The sequence below is a fragment of the Ruditapes philippinarum genome, unplaced genomic scaffold (assembly GCF_026571515.1).
Source record: "Ruditapes philippinarum isolate M1 unplaced genomic scaffold, ASM2657151v2 ctg4799_1_1_1_1, whole genome shotgun sequence".
NCBI lineage: Eukaryota > Metazoa > Mollusca > Bivalvia > Venerida > Veneridae > Ruditapes > Ruditapes philippinarum.
In genome coordinates, this window is record NW_026858114.1 from 139,900 (window position 1) to 164,832 (window position 24,933).

At 32.9% G+C, this 24,933-nt stretch overlaps 2 protein-coding genes across 3 annotated transcripts in view; one reads left to right on the plus strand and one right to left on the minus strand.

The window, feature by feature from the left end:
• Window positions 1-15,957, plus strand: part of LOC132752143 (coronin-7-like) — a 34,590-nt gene extending 18,633 nt beyond the window's left edge. For both annotated transcript variants that reach the window (XM_060742432.1, XM_060742433.1), the window contains exons 16-27: window positions 703-881; window positions 1,391-1,499; window positions 3,307-3,393; window positions 3,931-4,073; window positions 4,987-5,091; window positions 6,473-6,558; window positions 6,933-7,071; window positions 8,113-8,319; window positions 8,789-8,924; window positions 9,532-9,623; window positions 13,485-13,571; window positions 14,214-15,957. In XM_060742432.1, coding sequence (XP_060598415.1) covers window positions 703-881; window positions 1,391-1,499; window positions 3,307-3,393; window positions 3,931-4,073; window positions 4,987-5,091; window positions 6,473-6,558; window positions 6,933-7,071; window positions 8,113-8,319; window positions 8,789-8,924; window positions 9,532-9,623; window positions 13,485-13,571; window positions 14,214-14,225 — 1,382 coding nt within the window. In that variant the 3' untranslated portion in view covers window positions 14,226-15,957. The remainder of the gene's footprint in view (window positions 1-702; window positions 882-1,390; window positions 1,500-3,306; window positions 3,394-3,930; window positions 4,074-4,986; window positions 5,092-6,472; window positions 6,559-6,932; window positions 7,072-8,112; window positions 8,320-8,788; window positions 8,925-9,531; window positions 9,624-13,484; window positions 13,572-14,213) is intronic.
• Window positions 15,958-18,695: 2,738 nt separating this feature from the next.
• Window positions 18,696-23,595, minus strand: LOC132752145 (ubiquitin-fold modifier 1). Its single transcript, XM_060742436.1, has 5 exons — window positions 23,505-23,595; window positions 23,354-23,410; window positions 23,163-23,220; window positions 21,572-21,644; window positions 18,696-20,574 (listed from the first exon to the last, which is right to left on the minus strand). Coding segments are annotated over exons 1-5 (255 nt in total). The 5' UTR covers window positions 23,507-23,595; the 3' UTR covers window positions 18,696-20,509.
• Between the last annotated feature and the right edge of the window lie 1,338 nt (window positions 23,596-24,933).

A 24,933-nucleotide genomic window follows, 5' to 3' on the forward strand; every position in this document is an offset into this window, starting at 1 on the left:
CTTGACCAAGGGGACAGTGACCTACTTTTTTGTCCTTTGATGTACAGCAATGAAATTTTGACCATGTGCACAGTTTTAGTTGTAAAATTGAACTTTGATATCAGGTGACCTAGATTTTGATAATGTAACCTACGTTCTTGTGCTTTGATCTACAGCTATGAAATTTGAACCATGTGCACAGATTAAGATGTAAAGTGGACTTTGATATCAGCTTACCTAGATTTTGACAAAGTGTCTTACTGTGTTGTCCTTTGATGTAGTCATGAAATTTAGGCTGTGTGAAATATGACCTTCACCACCAAATTCACTAGACTCAAGTGCATTGATATATTCCTGCTCTGATCTTTTATTTGATTAACAATAGATTTAATCACTAATCTGATAATAAGAATTAGATAGGTCAGGGATCTATGCATAATGACAATCTTAAATTGTATAGAAACAAAAAAAAATCTGTTCCTACACTACTATTTAGTGTTGTATTAATGCGGTGGCATAGCATTTTTCTCAAATGCAATCTTGTTTTCTTTTTATCTCAACTAACCATCACTGTATTGTATAATTAAAAACAAATTAATTTCCTACAGAGCTTATTGATACATTTATATTTATAGCAATGTACATTTATATTTATAGCAATGTACATTTATATTTATAGCAATGTACATTTATATTTATAGCAATGTACATTTATATTTATAGCAATGCATTCATCAAAGTGTAAATACATGAAGGGTGTATCTGAGCATGCCAGTAAACATATAGTTAATTTGCGTCGCCTGTGTCGAACATTACCAGGTCAAAGTGACCTGTTTGTAGCTAATACAAAAAGGTGTGCTGTACCACTAGAGGGCGCTGGAGGACTTATAGCCATTATAGAGGTTTGTACTGTACATCACATATTTGATAAACATTTTAGAGATATGCGAATTACATATTTAATAACAATTTAAGTAGTACATAAATTACAGATTTAGGAAATACATATCAGTTTTGAGTAAATTGCTGAAGAAAAATGCATGGTTTGAGTCCAGATCCTCAGGAATATAATAACAAAGGCGGATAGGACTGAGTGATTAATTACAAAGCATTTGAACAGTAAATCGTGCATTGCATGTATTAAACTTTAATGCACAAAAAAGTAACATCTATTTCCATTCTAACATGCTTGTGAAAAAAGGGAATTATATTTTGTACATTAAGAACTGGGCAATGTGAAATATGCGACATTTTTTTAACAGAGATATTATACATGTATTTTTAAATACCCAGTGGTCTTTGAATGATTGTAAAAATTTGTCTTCAAAATTTGAAAAATGATAGGAATGGAACAAAAACTGCTCATATAGAAATAAGTATATTTTTATTGTATTTGTTTGTGTGTTCACAGCTAGATAAACCTGGAAGGTTACCTGACACAGGTATACCAGTTATACAGAATGGCAGTAAGGTGAATGACTTTGTGTTTGATCCTTTTGATGATACAAGAATTCTTGTAGGTATGCATCACACACTTTTTGAGTAATGTGCATAATTTTGCATTTCTTTACCCTTATTCTGCTGACAACTGAAATGATAAGTGTTTGCCACCGGTATAGAACTAGGCCATCCTGCACGTCTTTGTAGTCTTACTATTGTCTATAATATTGGCTGATTGACTCCACATTCTCTACATACCGGTATGATGAGTATATTGTAATACCTGATATATGATGAGTATATTGTAATACCTGTTTTATGATGTGTATCTTGTAATACCTGATAAATGATGTGTATCTTGTAATACCTGATATATGATGTGTATCTTGTAATACCTGATATATGATGTGTATCTTGCAATACCTGATAAATGATGTGTAACTTGTAATACCTGATAAATGATGTGTTTCTTGTAATACCTGATATATGATGTGTATCTTGTAATACCTGATATATGATGTGTATCTTGTAATACCTGATCTTGTAATACCTGATAAATGATTTGTATCTTGTAATACCTGATAAATGATGTGTTCCTTGTAATACCTGATATATGATGTGTATATTGTAATACCTGATATATGATGTGTATCTTGTAATACCTGATATATGATGTGTATATTGTAATACCTGATATATGATGTGTTCATTGTAATACCTGATATATGATGTGTTCATTGTAATACCTGATATATGATGTGTTCATTGTAATACCTGATATATGATGTGTATCTTTCAATACCTGATATATGATGTGTATCTTGTAATACCTGATATATGATGTGTATCTTGTAATACCTGATACCTGATCTTGTAATACCTGATAAATGATTTGTATCTTGTAATACCTGATAAATGATGTGTTTCTTGTAATACCTGATAAATGATGTGTATCTTGTAATACCTGATAAATGATGTGTATCTTGTAATACCTGATCTTGTAATACCTGATAAATGATTTGTATCTTGTAATACCTGATAAATGATGTGTTCCTTGTAATACCTGATAAATGATGTGTATCTTGTAATACCTGATAAATGATGTGTATCTTGTAATACCTGATAAATGATGTGTTTCTTGTAATACCTGATAAATGATGTGTATCTTGTAATACCTGATAAATGATGTGTATCTTGTAATACCTGATCTTGTAATACCTGATAAATGATTTGTATCTTGTAATACCTGATAAATGATGTGTTCCTTGTAATACCTGATAAATGATGTGTTTCTTGTAATACCTGATAAATGATGTGTATCTTGTAATACCTGATAAATGATGTGTTTCTTGTAATACCTGATAAATGATGTGTTTCTTGTAATACCTGATAAATGATGTGTATCTTGTAATACCTGATAAATGATGTGTATCTTGCAATACCTGATAAATGATGTGTATCTTGTAATACCTGATAAATGATGTGTATCTTGTAATACCTGATAAATGATGTGTATCTTGTAATACCTGATAAATGATGTGTTTCTTGTAATACCTGATAAATGATGTGCATCTTGTAATACCTGATAAATGATGTGTTTCTTGTAATACCTGATAAATGATGTGTATCTTGTAATACCTGATATATGATGTGTTTCTTGTAATACCTGATAAATGATGTGTACCTTGTAATACCTGATAAATGATGTGTATCTTATAATACCTGATAAATGATGTGTATCTTGTAATACCTGATAAATGATGTGTTTCTTGTAATACATGATATGATTGTAATACCTGATATATTATTTGTATCTTGTAATACCTGATTTATGATGTGTTTCATGTAATACCAGATATATAATGTATATATTTATATTTGTTGCAGGATGTGATAATGCTAAGATTTACATCTGGAGTTTACCAAAGGAAGGTCTTACAGAGACTTTGGAAGATTATGATTCATATCTTATGAGTAAGATTTTTACAAAATGTTTTCATTTCACGTTACCCATTAATTCATTTGTTAGAGTAATGTGTCTGTATGCATTATTAACTATTTGTTATGGAATTAAGGTTTAGGACAGTTTGATTTAGTCTTACAAAATTATCACCAGAAAAAAAAATATTATCCATCTTTGAACTTATTTCCATACACTGAGTATTAATACTTCTTTGTGACAGTGATTTTTTGATGCAAAAGAAATTATAAAGTAGTAGATCTACTTATGGATGTAGTGATTTTTGTTTCCTATTTATTGTGTTTTGTTTATAGTAACAAGGATGATTTTTATTGTGTTTTGTTTATAGTAACAAGGATGATTTTTATTGTGTTTTGTTTATAGTAACAAGGATGATTTTTATTGTGTTTTGTTTATAGTAACAAAGATGATTTTTATTGTGTTTTCTTTATAGTAACAAGGATGATTTTTATTGTGTTTTCTTTATAGTAACAAGGATGATTTTTATTGTGTTTTGTTTATAGTAACAAGATTTTATTGTAATTATTAAGGTCATACAGAGAAGATCTATTTCATACGTTTTCATCCACTGGCCAAAGATGTAGTTTTGACAGGAGCTTATGACATGTTAATCAAAATCTGGGACCTGTCTGATAATACAGAACAAATAGAACTTACAGGACACCAGGATGAGGTTAGTTTTCATATAAGAATACAGTATGCCCTGTAGAATTCTCATCATATAAAAAATTGTTCAGATTAAGCCATGAGAAAATTGGTGTATATCCAGGTGCTTTCTTATTTCTAAAATAATACATTGATGATGACCATTTATTTTGCTAGTTTCCATCTGTTCTTTACATTATTTATGTTTCTTTCCACACAAATGATTGAATTACTTACACTTGGCATTATACATGTATTATATATTTTATAGCTTAAATTTTTATGTAAATATACACAAAAACAGCAGTTTTTCAAAATAATTAATAGCAATAGTACTTTCAACATAGCAAGTGTGACAGTACATTTTGAAAGTGGATGGCATTTATAAAAGGGAGGTTAATTCATAATTTAGTTTTTCTGAGTTATGCCCCCATTTTGAATTGAAATTTCTTTGTTAACTTTTTTGTCAAGATACATTTTTCAAAAAGTATCAAAGATATTTATTTAAACTCCATGAACAAATTTGAAAGCATTTCTTAGGTGCAGATAATCCTGAGTCATTTTGGTTTAGTTATATTCATGTACTTTCTTTTGACTTTGAATATTTGCCCTTTTTTTAAAAAAACTGTATGGAGTATTCATTTTAAACTTGAAATATTTGTTGACAAGAGCAGGTAAGTCTGCTAAGCATGGTCGCAGAAGTTTGCCCTCTTTTCTGTGTTACATATTATATAACTATCCAGCCCTGAGAAAAGTGGAGCACACTGTATGCACACAGGTTGTTAAAGAAATGAAATGTAACCTCGAAAAATAAGAAAAATTATTAATTGTTTATTAATTTGGTAAAACATGTATAAGTACAGTATTACATAGTAATTGGTTTAAGATATAACAGATGTCATTCCTGTAAGGTTATGAAAAGTATATATTATATTTTATAGATTTTCTGTGCTGAATGGAGTCCTGATGGTAAATATATAGCTACTGTGTGTAAAGATGGTAAAATCAGAATATACGAGCCTCGAGCCTCACCTGAACCTATTAAGGTAATATGATTACAATTAATGTAATATATTGACAAGTTTTGTATATGTCAATGTTAGATCCAAATACATTTATTTACAGATGAAAAATAAAATGATCATACATGTGAAACAAAGCAATCATTCTTCCTGTTTTTTCATCATATGACCTAAATTGTTTTGGTGCACCGTAAAACCAAACGAAAACAAACAGAATTGTACGATTATTTCATTTACAGTTTTAATTTTACACTAAAAAGTGTTGTATGTAAATGTTTATGTGCTTGCAGTTATCATGTTTATATTTTAAAGGGACTCCACTGAGGTTTTTTAACTAGACAGGTCTTGAAATAATTTTTCGTGATAAATGTTCCATTTGATGAAGGCCTATACCAATAACTTGTGTTCAATATTTTTAGATCATTAGTTCACTTGTTTTAACAGAATAGTCATTCTACTTGTGAAAAATGACCCAAAATTGAAAAAACATCATGCTGCACAATGCTTTTCATCCTAATTGGGATGAGAGTAAAACAAAAATGCATTTTCAATTAATTTCTGAGTACTATTATATTTCTTATCTTTAGGATATCTTTCTGTTTAACCCTTTCCCTCATGAGCATATTGTGAAAAATGGCAGTTTTCATTGAAAAGCCTCCTGTTACAAGTTCAAACTGCTATGAAATTATGAAAAATGCTTCAATACTAATCAAACTTGGCACAAATGTTGACTGGACCATTGCCTTTGAATCGACATGCTCAGTCTTAAATTTCCTGTTACCATGGTAACGAGGGGACATCTCAAAATTGCCAAAAATCACTATTTTGCCTTGATTTTTTCCATCAAAATTTATTTCAAAGTGCTGCAACTTCTCAAGGGATTGAGATAGAGTCAAAGGCTTTTCAGCGTTGGTTACACGTTACCTTATGATCGACCTGGGGTCATGTTTAGCCTCTCACAAGTCCAAAATTTTCTTGGCAATGAGGGGGACTACCGCCCCCCTTCAAACCCCACCAAACAGAAGGGGGCACATCCCCCTTCTGGCAACCCCCTGATGTATCTTTTGGATGGGGGGGGCGGCGCCGAAAAAGTGCTCACTTTTTTTAGCAACATTTCTAAAACGAAAACATGTGTTTAGGGCCCAAATAGGACATTTTTTCACTATTTGAGGCCTAAAAGAGGGGGGGGGGGTGTCAAAAGTGCGTATAAATGAGGTAAAGGGTTAAGTGCTCAATAGTAAGAATTTCAAATTTCATGTTTAAGGCTTTTATACCTCAGTGGATTTCCTTTAAGATGGAGTGAAGATTTAACATCTTTGCTAGCATTACTTTCATTACCATTACTAACTTTTACTTTTATGACATAGAATATATGACCTTTACCAACAGTATATTTTGGTTTTAGGAAGGTGTAGGGCCTGATGGGAGTCGAGGTGCTAGAGTGGTCTGGGCTTTAAACATGAAATACCTAGTAGTTTCTGGATTTGCAAAGTGAGTTATCATTGAACAAATCTTTATAGAACTTATTTAATTTCAAGTCAGTTTTCAATTTAGTAATATTGTAAAGTGGGATATGATAAAAATGCAGTTTTTGTTCCTATAATTGCAGCACTTTTGAATGCAGTTCATATATTTATATAGGGGGCTTCATGGCTGAGTGGTTAAGGTTGATAACTTCAAATTAGTTGCCTTTGCTGTTCTGCTAGCTTATGGAAGGTCGGTGGTTCTATTTGGGTGCTTGTGTTGCCTACAGTAGTGCACAAGGAGACACCTGAGGTCTTCCCCACCAGTAAACCTGGAAAGCTACCACATGACTATTTACAGTGTTCATGTGACAAACAGACAATATGTTAATATCTTTTTAGGACGAGTGCTCGCACTGTGAGTGTGTATGAAGTTGGTAAGTTAGGAGAGCCGTTACACATTGATGTATTAGAAGTAAATCCAGCCATTCTTATACTACATTATGATGAGGGAACTTCTACAGTATTCCTGACAGGCAGGGTAAGACATTTATCTCTTCCTTCTTTTGTTGTCAGATACAGTTCCATTGTATGATTTGTGTTTTAGAAGCCCTCAGCATATAATAGTTGTCTGTACTGGTACTATGTAACTTAGTGTGAGTTACAGTTAAACAATGGGAAAGATCTGAAAAAACTAACTTTCTTTTGCTCTTATTCAATAGATTTTCTTTTCATTTATCTTTTTGTTTGAATTTCCTGTTCATATATTTTAAAATCTTCTATGATACATAGATGCATTTAGATAGATATATCATCAAAATATGAGTTCAGTCGGGAAGAGGAACAAAGTATTGTATTGAATATGATTAATAAAGTCAGTTGAATAATTAAAGTCAATGTTAGGGAGATGCTGCTATTTTAGTATTTTGTAATTTTTACCTCCCCATGAGCATATTGTGAAAAATGGCCGTTCTCATTGAAAAGCCTCCTGTTACAAGTTCCAACTGCTAATAAAACTATGAAAAATGCTTCAATACTGATGAAACTTATGTTGACTGAACCATAACCTCTGAAACAAAATGCTCAACCTTAAATTTCCCGTTACCATGGCAATGGGGGACATCTCAAAATTGTGAAAAATCACTATTTTGCATTGTTTTTTTCTCATCAAAACTGATTTCAAAGTGCTGCAACTTGTCAATGCAATGAGATAGAGTAAAAGGCTTTTCAGCGTTGGTTACACGTCATGTTAAGATAGACCTGAGGCCAATTTTAGCCTGTCACATGTCCAAAATTTTCTTGGCGATGAGGGAAACTACCTCCCCCTTCAAACCCCCCAAACATTTTGATGGGGGGCCGCGCCGAAAAAGTGGTCACTTTTTTAAACAACATTTCTCTAACGAAAAACAGTGTTTAGGGCCTAAATATGGCATTTTTTCACTGTTTGAGGCCTCAAAAAGGGGGGGGGGGGACAAAAAGCAGTCAAAACACGTCTGTATGAGGGAAAAGGTTAAGGGGAATGCTATTTCAGGATTTTGTTATTTAAGGGAGATGGTAATATTTTAGGACTTTGATTTTTTAGGGAGATGCTACCATTTTAGGATATGAGGTATCAGATGAGTTCCCACATTTGTTTCCCCTAGCAACAACAAAACCTGAGGGTACACATCAAGGGATAGCCCTTATGCCAAACACAACATGTGATGTGAGGAAAGTTGAGATTGCCAGGATGTGGAGACTTACTCAGTCCACTTTAGAACCAATGTCTTTCACTGTACCAAGAGTGAAGGTAACACCAGAAACAATATTGTATTAGCACCATCATGAAAAACTATTATGTTGCCTGAGTGTTGTAAAGTTTTTAATTTTATGTGTGGCACAAGTGTTTTCATGAAACCTTGTTTATTGCCACTACCTATACTGATCAAAGTTACTTATGTATAAAAGTTAAAACTTGACTGAAATTTATATAAAGATTGGAAGAGAAAGTTGTAACAGTGGTCAGGTGAAAAACAAAGTTCCAATAGGTTACTTAATACTAGCAAGAAAAACAGATGTTTTTTGTAAGTGTATGTTAAACATCATTATTAATAGTGTTATCATTTACTCCAACCCAACTTGCTTTTTTTTCTTGAACATTAAATAATTATAACCTTTACAATAGGCATTAGAAAACCATTAAGGCTTATTTAGGAATGACCATTTTGTGTATAATTTGATTCATGTTTTTCAAAAGAGTTTCCAATGATATTTTATAGCCAGAATATTTCCAAGATGACTTGTTCCCGGATGTCTCAGTGTCTGGTAAACCAACAATGACCAGTCAGGAATGGTTCCGGGGCATGAACAAAGAACCAGCTAAAATTTCATTGAGACCATCAGATATGAAACCTTGTAAGTGAAATGATTTCAGTAGCTAACTTTTAACCTGTTAGATATAAGTAATGGATTTGCCCAGCTATGTTTTTGGAAAAATCCAAGTTTTAAGGGATATCAAAATACAAAATTTAAGCTATTAAGACTTTAGAGCCTGCTCAGACTGTCTGATTCAGTATGTAAAGGGTTGATGCTGAATTAAACTAGTAACACATCACGATTTCAGACAATGATTAAGAAACTGTTAGCATGTAACAGTCTTTTACCCTATCAGAACTGACAGTTATTACCTTTGCGACCAGTATAGAGTCAGGCCAGCCTGCACATCCATAGACAGTTCCAAAAAAGGAAGTCTGATAAGTCCATTAACATAATCAGCTGGTTATGGGTTAATGTTAGAAATATACATATTTTTATCATGACATTATGTTATCACAATTTTGCATTCTGTAATTATTTTACTTTATGTCACAGTTTTTACTTTCCTTTATGAAAGGAAGATCTTCAATTTGTTTTCAATCACTGTATACAATGATCTTTCTTGATTTAAACATTATATGCATTTTGCATTGTGAATCTGACAAGTGACTCTGTTTTATTTTGATGATAATATTTATATAAACAGTAAGTGAGGCACCAGTGGAAGCTCCTAAAGCTAAGAAGTATGACAGCTATAATCCAGACACTTATAAAACAGATGAGATGAAGAAAGAGGAGGTAATTGTTTTAACTAGAATCAAAACATATATATCCATCCTATAGATTAATAGTAAACCTTAACATGCTTATTACTTTAAATAGAATTGTCAAACTTTAAATACATGTATAAAACCATTCGTCATTTTTAAGAAAATTTTAAAATATGTACAAACTGAATAGCATATAGTGCAGACCTGGCATATAGTGCAGACCTGGCATATAGTGCAGACCTGGCATAGAGTGCAGACCTGGCATATAGTGCAGACCTGACATATAGTGCAGACCTGACTAGTGCAGACCTGACATATAGTGCAGACCTGGCATAGAGTGCAGACCTGGCATATAGTGCAGACCTGGCATAGAGTGCAGACCTGGCATATAGTGCAGACCTGACATATAGTGCAGACCTGGCATAGAGTGCAGACCTGACATATAGTGCAGACCTGACATATAGTGCAGACCTGGCATAGAGTGCAGACCTGACATATAGTGCAGACCTGGCATATAGTGCAGACCTGACCTGGCATAGAGTGCAGACCTGGCATATAGTGCAGACCTGGCATAGAGTGCAGACCTGGCATATAGTGCAGACCTGGCATAGAGTGCAGACCTGGCATATAGTGCAGACCTGACATATAGTGCAGACCTGGCATAGAGTGCAGACCTGACATATAGTGCAGACCTGGCATATAGTGCAGACCTGACATATAGTGCAGACTGACATATAGTGCAGACCTGGCATATAGTGCAGACCTGACATATAGTGCAGACCTGGCATAGAGTGCAGACCTGGCATATAGTGCAGACCTGGCACTAGAGTGCAGACCTGGCATATAGTGCAGACCTGACATATAGTGCAGACCTGGCATAGAGTGCAGACCTGACATATAGTGCAGACCTGGCATATAGTGCAGACCTGGCATATAGTGCAGACCTGGCATATAGTGCAGACCTGGCATATAGTGCAGACCTGGCATATAGTGCAGACCTGACATATAGTGCAGACCTGGCATATAGTGCAGACCTGGCATATTTTAGGCAGTATATGATATGCTGGCTGATCTTGGTCTGCACTTGTTGCATGACCAGAATCACTTTCTGCCAGTAGGATAAGAGTTAAAACTGTTATATAGATAAATATAAATTATATCTGCCTTAATGGCAGTAAAAAAATATTAACTACTTAATAATACATGTACATGTATGCAGTCTTCTTGACAGTTAATGTCATTTTTTGTGACTTCATTATTTTCTTTATAGTAGATATTTTAATAAGTAGAATAAAAGTTAAATTATCAATATTTGAATTTTTGTATTTACAACAGTGCACGGAAGTGTGTAGGACTATTATTAAAATGGAAAGATAAAATTGTAAGGATTAATACATGTAATTTGATTTTTATGCCCCCATTTCGAAGAAAAGGGGGTATATTGCTTTGCACTTGTCGGTCCGTCGGTCCGTCGGTCTGTCGGTCCGTCGGTCCGTCGGTCGGTCCGTCGGTCCGTAGACCAAATGGTTTCCGAGTGATAACTAAAGAACCCTTAGGCCTAGGAACTTCAAACTTGGTATGGTGATTGGTCATGACAAGTAGATGACCCCTATTGATTTTGGGGTCAAGGGGTCAAAGGTCAAGGTCACATTGACCTTGTAAGCAAAAACGGTTTCCGATCAATAACTAAAGAACCTTAAGGCCTAGGAACTTCAAACTTGGTATGGTGATTGGTCATGATCAGTAGATGACCCCTATTGATTTTGGGGTCAAGGGGTCAAAGGTCAAGGTCACATTGACCTTGTAAGGAAAAACGGTTTCCGATCAATAACTAAAGAACCTTAAGGCCTAGGAACTTCAAAACTTGGTATGGTGATTGGTCATGATTAGTATATGACCCCTATTGATTTTGGGGTCAAGGGGTCAAAGGTCAAGGTCACATTGACCTTGTAAGCAAAAACGGTTTCCGATCAATAACTAAAGAACCTTTAGGCTAGGAACTTCAAACTTGGTATGGTGATTGGTCATGATCAGTAGATGATCCCTATTGATTTTGGGGTCAAGGGGTCAAAGGTCAAGGTCACATTGACCTTGTAAGGAAAAACGGTTTCCGATCAATAACTAAAGAACTTTAAGGCCTAGGAACTTCAAACTTGGTATGGTGATTGGTCATGATCAGTAGATGACCCCTATTGATTTTGGGGTCAAGGGGTCAAACGTCAAGGTCACATTGACCTTGTAAGCAAAAACGGTTTCCGATCAATAACTAAAGAACTTTTAGGGCTAGGAACTTCAAAGTTGGTATGGTGATTGGTTATGACCAGCAGATGACCCCTATTGATTTTGGGGTTAAGGGGTCAAAGGTCAAGGTCACATTGACCTCTTGGGTAAAAACGGTTTCCGATCAATAACAAAAGAACCCTTAGGCCTAGGGACTTCAAACTTGGTATGGTGATTGGTCATGACCAGCAGATGACCCCTATTGATATTGGGGTTAAGGGGTCAAAGGGCAAGGTCACATTGACCTTGTAGGTAAAAATGCTTTCCAATCAATAACTTAAGAACCCTTAGGCCTAGGAACTTCAAACTTGGTATGGTGATTGGTCATGACCAGCAGATGACCTTTTGATTTTGGGGTCAAAGGGTCAAAGGTCAAGGTCACATTGACCTTGTAGGTAAAAAGGGTTCCGATCAATTAACTAAAAACGCTTAGGCCTAGGAACTTCAAACTTTGTATGATGATTGTTCGTGACCAGCAGATGACCCCTATTGAGTTTTGGGTCAAGGGGTCAAAGGTCAAGGTCACATTGACCTTGTAAGTAAAAACGGTTTCTGATCAATAACTTAAGAACGCTTAGGCCTATGAACTTCAAACTTGGCATGGTGATTTGTCATGACCAGCAGATTACCCCTATTGATTTTGGGATCAAGGGGTCAAAGGTCAAGGTCACATTGACATTGTAAGTAAAAACGGTTTCTGATCAATAATTAAAGAACGCTTCGGCCTAGGAACTTCAAACTTGGTATGGTGATTGGTCATGAGCAGCAGATAACCCCTATTGATTTTAGGGTCAAAGGTCAAGGTCACATTGACCATGTATGTTAAAACGGTTTCCGATCAATAACTAAAGAACCCTTAGGCCTAGGAACTTCAAACTTGGTATAGTGATTGGTCATGACCAGCAGATGACCTATTGATTTTGGGGTCAAGTGGTCAAAGGTCAAGGTCACATTGACCTTGTAGGTAAAAACGGTTTCTGATCAATTTACTAAAAACGCTTAGGCTTAGGAACTTCAAACTTTGTATGATGATTGGTCGTGACCAGCAGATGACCCCTATTGAGTTTTGGGTCAAGGGGTCAAAGGTTAAGGTCATGACCAGTAGATACTTGATAACCCTTATTAATTGTTTGATCACTGGGTCAGAAGTCATGCATAATAACCTTATCACATGACTAATTGGCTGCTGATAGGGGGCATACATGTTTTACAAACATATCTTGTTAATCTTATATATACAGGAGTCAACATGACACTTTATGAAAGTTTTATGTTGAACTTCATTTCTCATTAATCAATTGAAATTCAATGAAGTCATGTCTGTGGTATGATAACTGTAGGTCACTATTCAAGACCCATACCTTTAGCATGGATTTGGAAGAACAACTGCCCATTGTTAACTTACAGAACTTTATATTACAGTTTTACATGCAAATTAACCTAGACAGGTCACTTTTAGGTTTCTTCTCCAAACCTACAACTCTAGCATGGATATTGAATTTGTGAATTCCTATATTATACATGCTCTTGTTTTACTTTCAAGCTCTAAAACATTAAATACTGTCCTTCTGACAGCTCTTGGTTTTAAATTGATGATTTCTTATTTCAGTTAATTACTGCTATGACAAACAAATTAGATACTAAAGATGAACCATTACCACAAGATGATGCTGAGGGGGTAGACTCAGATGAATGGGTTTGTAGTTTCGATATTATAATACTGCATGTTTGTAACGTCATTTTTCATTGGATAATCGTGACGTTTATATAGTTTTATATACACGGCTGCTGTAGATTCATGTAGAAATCTTACTTTTTTCTATAAAAATGATGCTTGCTGTATTATAAATTCGTTATAAAGATTGTTGATGTGTGGAACCAGTACTGGTTACATTAATTTAAAATAGATATGTTTAAATCATTAACCTCCTCTAACAACATGTTAAAACATGCTTAACACTTTATAGATTCATTTATCATAGTAAAAAAACTTTGTGTTATTGCTAACAAAAGATAACAAATATTATGCAATTAAAGACTTTTGTTTTTTCGGACCTAAGAAAAGTAACTTTAAACAAGGATGACAGTCCAAGGTCCGTATAACTTTTATCAGGTCAGAAAGACTAGATATTGACCAAAACACAAGTCTATAGTCATTATATCATAAACCACTGTCTATGATAGAGTATATGTGCATCTTTAGAAAATAATGCTGTTATTAAACAATCAGGTCTACACATCTTTTGTGGACTGTTAATGTAAGTACAAATGTATACCATATACAATAATAAGATTTATCTTGTCAGTTCTGTATATGATAGTTTACATTTATTATCAGGAGGACTACTGAATGATGTTTTTGGAGACGTGGTGATGGAGGTGGTGACAAGAAATGGACCAAACAGTGCAATAATAGACAACAATATTGTTACCTTCGGGGCCAAATATATTTCATTTGATCTGCTACATTATTTTCAGCAATAATTTACAGTTGTTTATGTTAATGAAAGTTATTGTTTCTTTGTTTAAAGAGAATATTTCTACATCACATCAGAGGAGAGCATATTGGCAGTTTTTAGGTTTTTAAATTGTACATTTTTTATATGCAAGGTTTTCACTGTCTGGGCTGCCACATTGTTATTGTTATAAAGTATTAACATGGGACCAAATAATGATTAAATATAATGCATATTTACTTTAACTTACAAACTGTTGTTTTGCTTAACACTTTATAGATGATAATAGTAATAGTAATAATAATAATAGAATTGTCATAATTCCTGACATAACTTTGCAATTTTAAATCTTAAAAAAATCATGATTTTTAGTACAAGAAAAATGTCAGAATATCAAAGATCAAGATCTATTGCACACACTTTATCAACTGTGACATTTGAATGGGTTAAACTTCTTGGTTTTTTTTAAAGAGTTTGTTGTTTATTTTAAGAATCACATAATAAACCTTTTTTTAACACTTGGTCAATTATATATTAATGCAGAAAATGACATCATTGACATTAACAATAGAAATAAAACCAAAAGAGCAGCTGTTGTTACATGATTGTATTTACATGTATTAATAGTGTTTCCAGAGTCTGAGTGTGTTCATTAAATAAAGTTTTTTTTAAAGTTTAACTTGGTAAATTTGATCAGTTGAAATAAGATACAGTACATGTTTATTGTAAGACATTGGTGTTAAAGTTTATCTGTGTTTGTTACATTTGTTATTCATATACAATGATAACTGTACAGAGCTGCATTACAAATTCTTACGTACAACAAAACCCATTACTTATTTACAAAATGAGGATTATCTATTGTATAAATTCTGACATAGCAGAGATAATGGTACTAATTCAGGTAAAGCAAAGATCCTTTTAGATCAATTTAGGCAACAAACATTACTGTCATTCTTTATCATTATTTTTATCCAGTGCTGCAAGCACAGTTATACATGTATATCCTTTCATTTTATTCACTTACATATGACAGATATAAATTTGATTTAGGCAGCAAATGCCCGGGTTACATGTAAAAATAGAGACAAGGAAAGATAAGTATTTGGGGGGAAAAGTATAAAGTGGCTATATAATAAGTAAGGATCAATTTTCATACTACAATTCCAAACAAAGAAAATGAGATCATAAGCTTTACGTTTTATATTTATCCAAGTTTGTGAAATACAGTAAAACTTGTTGAGCAACACACCTTGTGACATGCTGCGAGGTGTTGCTATATATAGATAACAAATTTATTTTGAAGTTTTATTTTAACGATACTGTTATTGTGAAAGTGTTTGTGCTATACAGTCTACAATAGTCTATTGAAAATGACTTCCAGATAAAAGTGTCATTGTGTTTGCTGTAACTATACTATACCAATAGATTTTATATCTTCACATGTTTTATATTTTGTATTGTTCTTTTATCCTTGTGTTAAAGATTAATGGATCTCTTTTCTTTGTCATTCCACTATTTTAATAGTTAAAATACTAGTTCATTATTATTTTAATACAAAGGTAACTTTTTGTGTTTTCAAAAGCTATTTTGTAAAACATACCAAATAAAGAAAATGTCTACAAATATTTTGTTTGTTTTTCTTTTAAATGTACATTTTTGTACTACTTATATATTATTATATTCAATCATCATAACCTGCTTGAATATATAATCCATATCAGTTTGTGTTCCAGTTCCTTAGATATTGATTTTCTATTGTTGCCCGACCTTTGAACACAAATATTTACTTATTTTTATGATCACAGGCATATAGTAATTAAACCGTCTGTCCATCTGTCTGCATGAGGTTAACCTAAACTAACAAAGTTGGATTGATCTAAAGTTTTACCTGTACCAATGGTTTTATAATTTACAAACTCTCAAATACAAAGTTTAAGTCGTCCGGTAATCTCAATAGGTAGAGCGTTGGACTGTGAATCTGGCAACCTTGGTTCGATTCACGGATGGAGCAGGTCACTGTCATTGTGATTAATAATTAAATCTTTTTCTACGGTCATTTGCACTGTACCTCTGCTCTGGCATGTACAGAAGTTTCAGTTCCATGTGAAAGTGAAGGCAACTAGTACTGGTAAACTGCTCGACAGCCTGCCGAGGAACGAAGTGGTGGTTGAACTGTGTTCTGGTGAATTCAATGCGGTTTACTGCCATGATCCTGTGTGAAAACTACCAACACCACTACCACCATTACAATGTCCATCATCATGGCAAGTTACTTCTATTTTCCCCCAGTTATTTCCCTTTTTAGAACCTTGAAAATAGATATGGTTAATCTATTCTGGCAAGTTAGATATTTATTAAGTTCAGTTTATGCAGAATATATTTTAGTTTGATTGTGTAGCAAGCATTAAAGGGATACTCGGGCAAAATAATGGCAAATATAAAAATGTTTTCTGTACTCAAATAACCCTAAAATGAATTTCTTAAAGTCCCACATGAATTTTTATAATTTCAAATTTGATAAAGTTTAAATTATATCTAATATAGGTTGGACGAAATGTCGACGGCATCGAACTAAAAAGCCTCGGATAGCTTCAATAGCAAGCATGCGATGTGAACCAAACCTGGAAGTATCAGATAAAAATATTCTGGATACTTTTACTGTTGGATACAAGTTTAGTAATTAAATGAACAATGTATGTTAACGTTTCCAGGTGCGAGGAAAATTGGTTGAAAATTTTAGCGGATTCATGCTGTTACCCATGACCGTGTGAAAAAAACACCATTTTATTCTTATTAAAGTTTTGTTACTTCTATTTTCCCCAGTTATTCCCCTTTTGAGGACCTTGAAAGAATATGGAATCACTGGAATTTCAAAATTAAGTATTATGAGAATATTTTGTTTGTGTCTCGCATTTAAGCTAAAAGGGACACTCTCCAATCTGTTCTTGGAACCAACTGGTACTAAGCAATAAGTAAAGTTTCTTGCTCAAGAAAACAATGGCTTGCCCCGGACAGGGTTTGAACTACATGTACAGCTTGACATCCTTACATTATTAGTGTGATGTGTAAACCAGTCAGTCATGCCATCACACAGTTTAACCACTATCAATAGCTTTATACAAATAATACAAGACACTCTTACTGACCAGTACATAGGCAATGATCTTGGCAGGGTACATATAAGTAGTAATCATTTTATCCCTTTGGACTTTGATCACAAATTTTGAGCAAGTTTGGTATACATGTATTTATACCAATGGTATCATACTATGAACATTTACCAATTACCAAGTCATTTAACAGAAGTATCCATGTACTTTTCAAAGAAAAAGCGGAGCTATTGTTATGACCCACCTGTTGGCATTGGTTAACCAATTTGGTTAATTTTTGTTCATGGTCATACTTCAATATTAACAATGAATTCTACCTTGCATGTCGAGAGAACACTGGTATCTGTGATTGGTTAAAGTCGATATATTCAGAAGTTATCAGAGCTAAGTATACTTATGCATTATCAAAATGTGATGCCATAATTATCAAATGGGCAGATAATCATAAAATTATCCTGGGCAGTCTTGTCCCTTATGCCCCACTTTTATGTGGGTGCATACTGTAATTGGGCCGCTCTATAGATCAGAATGTATATCACCTTTCCCTTTTCTGACTTATAACTAGAAAACTCCTTGACCTACAGTCACGACTATTAAATGACCCTTACTGATTTGAATTTCACCTTGGCCTTGACCATTTACAGTTTGTTTGACCAATAACTAGAGAATGCTTTGGCTTACAGTCCTAAAATTTGGTGTGAGGTTTCTCATTACTAGGGATTACTCCTATTGATTTTGACATCAATGTCAACTTTCCACTGGAATCCTATTCAACCAACAACTAGAGGACAATTTAGCCTGTACTTCTTAGATTGTGTGTACAGGTTGGTCATGACTTGAAGATAAAACCTGCTTAAAATAGTAAGTGATGCATGAAACTAATAGTTATAATACTTCAAGAAATTCACTGAACTTTAGAAATTGGAATGCCATTTATAAAGGGCAGATAACCTTAGGGAAAAATTAACTTGATTATTTTCCTTTTAATGATTTCCTAACTTTTCTCAAAAACCATCAGGGAAATTCACTTCTATGTAACAACCAAAGGGCAGGTAATTCTGATATTCTATTCAATACATGTATAACCACTTGGCTAAGTCTAGAAATTTAGAATGTAGCCATATATGGGTCTCTAAGTAAGATATACAATGTACGATTTTAGTTCAAAATTTGATTTTATATATAAAATCACCACAGTAAAATTACCAAACAATATTAAATTCTTGTAAAATAAAGACAACAGCAAGTAAATATCTTTACAAAAACAATTTATTTTCATTTTAATAAATATAACAATCATTTAATATTACACCAAGAAACAAGTTATCATTCAAATGACATTATGCCCATCTTAGTGACATTATTAGTGTCCATGCAGGGAAAAGTTTTAAAAAATTACGTTTTTGCCAGAATTGTTATCAATTTTGTTTACTACTACACAAAAATAATCAATAACAAAAAAATAATGAATAACAAAAATAATTAACAACACATGTGACTCATGGAAAATTCTACAATATGCTTCAGAAAGTATTTGTATCATTCAATTGTTAAAAAGAGTGTTGCAGTCTTTTTGATATTATAGGCAATTTTAATATTTTATAAAAATTATTTTTTATTATTAATTGTTGGTCAATAACCATAATATTTCATGTTATAAAATATGTAACTTAATAAGCTCAACTGGATAACAAAAAAAATGAGCATGTCACTTAGAAAAAGCAAATTGTTCAGGAACTATATTTTCAAATGGGTGTATACTTCTTCACAAGTAAGTCCAATTACGATTTTGTTTGAGTATTTCAAATATCCAAATTTATAATTGAATAAACTAAATTAAACATATAAGAAGTGAGAGCAAACATTGTGCTACTGTATTATATTTAGATCTCTTGCTATAGGCCAGTCCTGTATTCTGCTAGGTGTGGCAGTGCATCACTTTATTATAAAGTAAGCACTGTTCTTGCTATAAAACATTTAATCTCAGTGGCTAACTCACTAGTTTTAACATATCTGTGTGAGTGTTATCAAATGAGACTAATAAACAAATTTTAAAAATTAACATAAAAAATTTAATTAGGATTATCTATTTTTTTTAACATGACATAAAATTTGTTTCTGATGTTGAAAATTGTTTTCTGTAGTTACAAGAAATTGATGAATGATAAATACAATATAAAATCATGATAAAAGTATTGCCTTAACAACATTTTATGGAACAACCTTGTAGAAGTCTTTTTACAGTTTCAAGTACAATATACAAGTATCTGTACATGATCATACTTTACAGTATTCTGTCACTGATTCTTCCACATTTCTAACCTATATGAATAAAACAGCAATTACTTTCATTCTTATATAACAACAATGATTTCACTTTGCACTGAACATTTTCTAAAAATTTACATGGAAAAATATTAGAGTATTTGCTGGACAAAAAAATTAGATAAAATATTGAACAAAGATCAAATTTTGCAAATGCATATTAGTTTTAACTTTTAAGTTACAATTTTTTTTCATAACATATAAACATCCAAAAAAATAACTTTCATAAACAAAACTTTTCCTTTGCCATATACCGATTTAAGGTACAAAAACTCAATATACAAAAATGTACATGTATGTAAAAATCAGTTTAAAATATTTCCTGACTTAAATATCTGAAGTAGCAAAATAGAGAGAGCATCAGTCAGTTAACAAATAGAACAATATTTGTAACTATTTTGATTCATGCAGCATTTCACTTTGATGTTGATCTTAATATCCATTACTGGTAATTAATCTTAAGTTCTTATTATTATCATTTTAATATAAAATATAATTCATTCAGTTTCATGTTTTTGTGATGTATATTAAAATGAACCTGGCATAGTTCAAAATTTGTCAACATTTAACTGACTGACTAGATGTATCTTAACCATTTTAACAGGTTCAGTTTTCCAATGCATATATCACGAGATAAGGTATGGTATAATAACAGGCATGTTGCTGACTTCTTTCTGTTATAAAGCTTCACATGAAAGAGAATGGTAAATTAATTAATCCTAGATGAATATTGTCCTTAGTCAATGCCCTACTCTGTCCCTGGGTATCAATCGTAGTTCAGATCCATGTTTTAAAAACACATTGCCTAAAAAACAGAAAGTTCACATGATAAAACAGCTGTCCATACAGTTCTTTCATACTAATTCTCCGATCTAAATTGTTAAGTTATGGTATATCAAGATAAAGAATTTAATTTTGATCTTCATATAACATTAAAGAAATCAAATAAAATAAAGCAACAGGAGGGGCATTATCCACAAATTTTCCTTTGTTTGAATGACTTTAAAACTCTAGTCTTTCCACTTATATTTGATACAAAAATATACCATGTACATGCATACAATCAGATCAGGGTAACTGCAGTAAAATGGTGTGTTTAAAAGAATGAACAAGAACTGTCGGAGGACAAGTCAAAATTTGCAATAAACAAAGAAGAAAAATCTGACATCAAAAAGAGGGAGATTTCTTTAATTTATGAAAATACCCCTTATTTTAAGAAAAACCTTTGAAAATATGGCTGCAGAAAGTGGTAGTCTCCCGCTAAAAGTGGGAGAGTTCACATGTATGTTGAACATGAAACAATACCTGGAATGTTTTAACTGTATTTATTTTTGTTATTTTACCATATTACTGTATAGTAGTGTGACCTATAAGGAGTACAGTATAATAGGCAATTACTGCGAAATTACTGATGAAACAAGTTTAGTGACATTAAAGCAGCACGCCTCCAGATTCATGCTAATTTTCATGAAAATTTAAAAATGTATTTAACACTATAATATTGTGAAGTTACCAAGAAGCAATTTTTTCACATTGTAAAAGCCCATACAACCTGTAAATTTTCCATAAATTGGTAAAAAATTTCAAAAATGCCCCTTTCTGCTTTTAGGCAGTGAAAAAGTTATGAATATGAAAATTGGGATTATAAGCCAAAAACTGTAGATTATTACTAGAATTTTGAATCTTTATACTTTTCCTAAAATCTTAGTACATTTTTCGCAAGTTTGATTTATCGAAATATTTTTGCAATTTTGAGGCGTGCAGTTTTAAGATGGTTGCATGAATATATCTTCAATACTTACCAGCACTTTGTGCAGGGTTTATTCCTATCCCATCATTGGTTATAATAGCACTTGTTGCCGCAGGAACCTTAAACTGAAATACACAATCAAACCTTAAACTGAAATACACAATCAAACAATAAACTGAAATACACACAATCAAACCTTAAACTGAAATACACAATCAAACCTTAAACTGAAGTACAAAATCAAACCTTAAACTGAATCTTAAACTGATATACACAATCAAACCTTCAACTGATACATTTGTATATATAAACTGAAATACACAATCAAATTAAGTTTAGGCCTACTGGTTCCTTGCAGTTTCCCAAATCACACTTTTTTACTAATAATTAAAATAAGAATATGTAAAAGGATAGAACACAATTATTTACCTGTCCAGCATTACCATATGTTTTTGATGTTGCTATTTTACATTATGTACTGGGCAGGAACCAGTTTCCGGACAATACCAGTTTCCGGACAAGTATTATAACGGCTTAATTTTGGCTTTATCGATGACGATCGGTATTATATGTTATGAAGATGCTTGGTTTGATAAAATAAACCTCCTTCCAAGTTGATACATCATTAAAATTTCGTGAGGATATCTTACCTGTGTTTTAAAAACAGCCTTATATCCCTTTGGGGCATGCAATTTGTTCTGCGCATGCGCAATATTTTGTTTATTTCGGGATATAATTTGTGGTAGGCACAGTGTACTTCATTCGAAGTTCATTGGGTGTAATTCCCCAGAGCTAAACGGAAAACGGTGTTTAGCTAGGTTTACTCCCCTTTCGCACTTTGTTGCTGCCGTACACACAAAAATATCCTTTTCACTTTTCAGTCATTCTGAGACCCATCACGTGATCGTTATTTTTCCTATCATAAACATTTTTCATTAAATCAGCTTAATTATATAAGAAAGCTAATATGTGAGAAGAAATTTTTTGTTATATTAGAATAATTATCAGTTAAAAACAGATATGAATACCAGCTTAATATATGTCCGGAAACTGGTTCTGCAAGAGTGAACAATTTACACTTTTGATGACCTAATTAAACCCTTCAGTTTGTACATTGCTTACGTCACCAGGCAGTATTAATTGTGTTATCGGACGTAGTTAGAGCTCAGGTTTCTGGTATGTTAGTTTTATTAATGCATGTTTATTATTAAAAAATAGACAATTAAAAAAAACTCAAATTCTGTCCGGAAACTGGTTCCTGGCCAGTACAGTACTTTTGAATTTAAAAATTGACCAGAAAAGTAACACCTTTTCTTGCATTTATTCAAAATTTCATAGCAATATTCCAGACCTTTTTCTTTTTTAATATAATTCAGTAGCAATATAAAGCAATGATAAGGTGATGAACACCCAGAAAAACTGCTACAACACCAGTATATATACTTTCCTATTTTACATATAAAATTAAACATATGGTACAATCTAGAGCAGGTACTCTTTAAAGAAGATTTTACGTCATCATCAGATAAATTACCTGTAGATATGTTTAAATTACTATATATAAAAGACATAAAGACAAGTACATTAAAGATTGGTGCATGTATTTTATTATACTGTTGCATAAAATTAAAATTATGACTCACTTCTTCAGCAGCAAACTTTAGTACTGCTGTGAATGGGGTAGCTTCTGGCACAGACAACCTACAAACATAAAAAGTAGGTAAAGATTCCTGGGAAAAGATTCCCGGGACTAGAACATACGTACATTGTGTTTGACAGTATTCGACAAAAAATACAAAATCATTTGTAAATAAAAATGATGAGATCTACTTACACTTTATACGGAAGTTTCGGGTCCGAAGTGAGTGTAATCTTGAAAGTTACCTTCGACCTAAAATAAACAACATAAATTTTCATAAATTTCATTACATTTAAAGCAAATACTTCTATAAAAAGTCAAAATATGGTTCAATATTTACACTCACATTTTTGACACGTCTAGATTCAACCCGGAAATGATTGTTCGTTATTGGTACTCGGCTTTTAGTAGTATGCATTTAACTGGAGTACCAGCCATTAAGCACGTTATTAACCCTCTACTGGAGTGGGATTCATACACCTTAGTTTTATCTCTAAAAATATGATTATATTTCTAGATATGAGAAAATATATTGAGGTAAATATGAATACGTAAATAAGTCGCAATGGAATACTTAGGTAAGTAAGTAATTAAAGTTTCCACATTTTCTATTGGAACTCGCCCCACGTTACTAAGGCTCCCACGTTTACAATTTTTTGTAAACGTTTACACGATTGCTAAGAACCGAAACGATACCGTTTAAACGGTGGTACCTCTATGTACTATACACACCATGTATTTGAGTCGCCAAATTATGTCTTTCTTTCTATTTTTTACACGTGTACAAATAAGGGCTCATCACGATTGAGTCAGCACACACGCTTTGCATTGTAACCCCCTTTTTAACCAAAAATGTATTATGTCATGACTGGGATGTACTATAACGTATCGTATGTTCCAGGTCATGAGCAATTTTGCACCGTAATGCTGTGTGGAGGATTGTAAACACCTATTTTCCGTTCGTTTACTTTGGAATAAACCACTAGAATTGATAAAATCCATGATTACAGGCAATGATTAAGAAATTGTATGGTCATTTCGATTAAACGGTAAACAATATTGTAAACGTTTATGAATGAAAATCGAAACGAATCCGTTTAAACGTGTAATCGTGGGGGGCCTTACACGTTACACAGAAGTATCATATCAGAGCAATACACTATCAGGGTTTAGTAAGATCTCTGTTTTACTAATATCACTGTACGTGCGTATCCATGTCCGATCGAAGTCCTTATATATCCGAAATAAGACAGATGGTGTGGAAAAATTGCTATGCAAGTTTTTTTATCACCGTCATATAAATTATAGCTGTGTGAACCAAAGGTAAATATATAAACCTTTTTGTCAAGAATACTTTTAACATCTACAAAGATCTACCATGCAAGGACATATTTTGATGGGAACAGAAAGGCACAAATAAAAATACAATGTATTATATATGGCATGGAGTACATCATTTGCTTAGTTCCCTTTAGGCCTATGGACTTTTTGCTTTTTGATGACCGTGACGATTCCATTGGTATATTTACATCAGTGTATGGATTATATATTTGACCCGTGACACTAAACCAGTGTTTGCTTCGTGACATCATATAGTGAGACTGAATATTTTTTTATGTTTACAGCATTTAGACAATTTTAGTCTAAATCTGAGGAAATTTTAATGGGTTACGAAAAAATGAAAACCGTGGCCCGTTTCGTTTAACGATTTTGTGGCTAGTGATAAAGAAAACGGGGCCGTGCAGTTGATGTATACAGATGTGTAGATCGTGCTT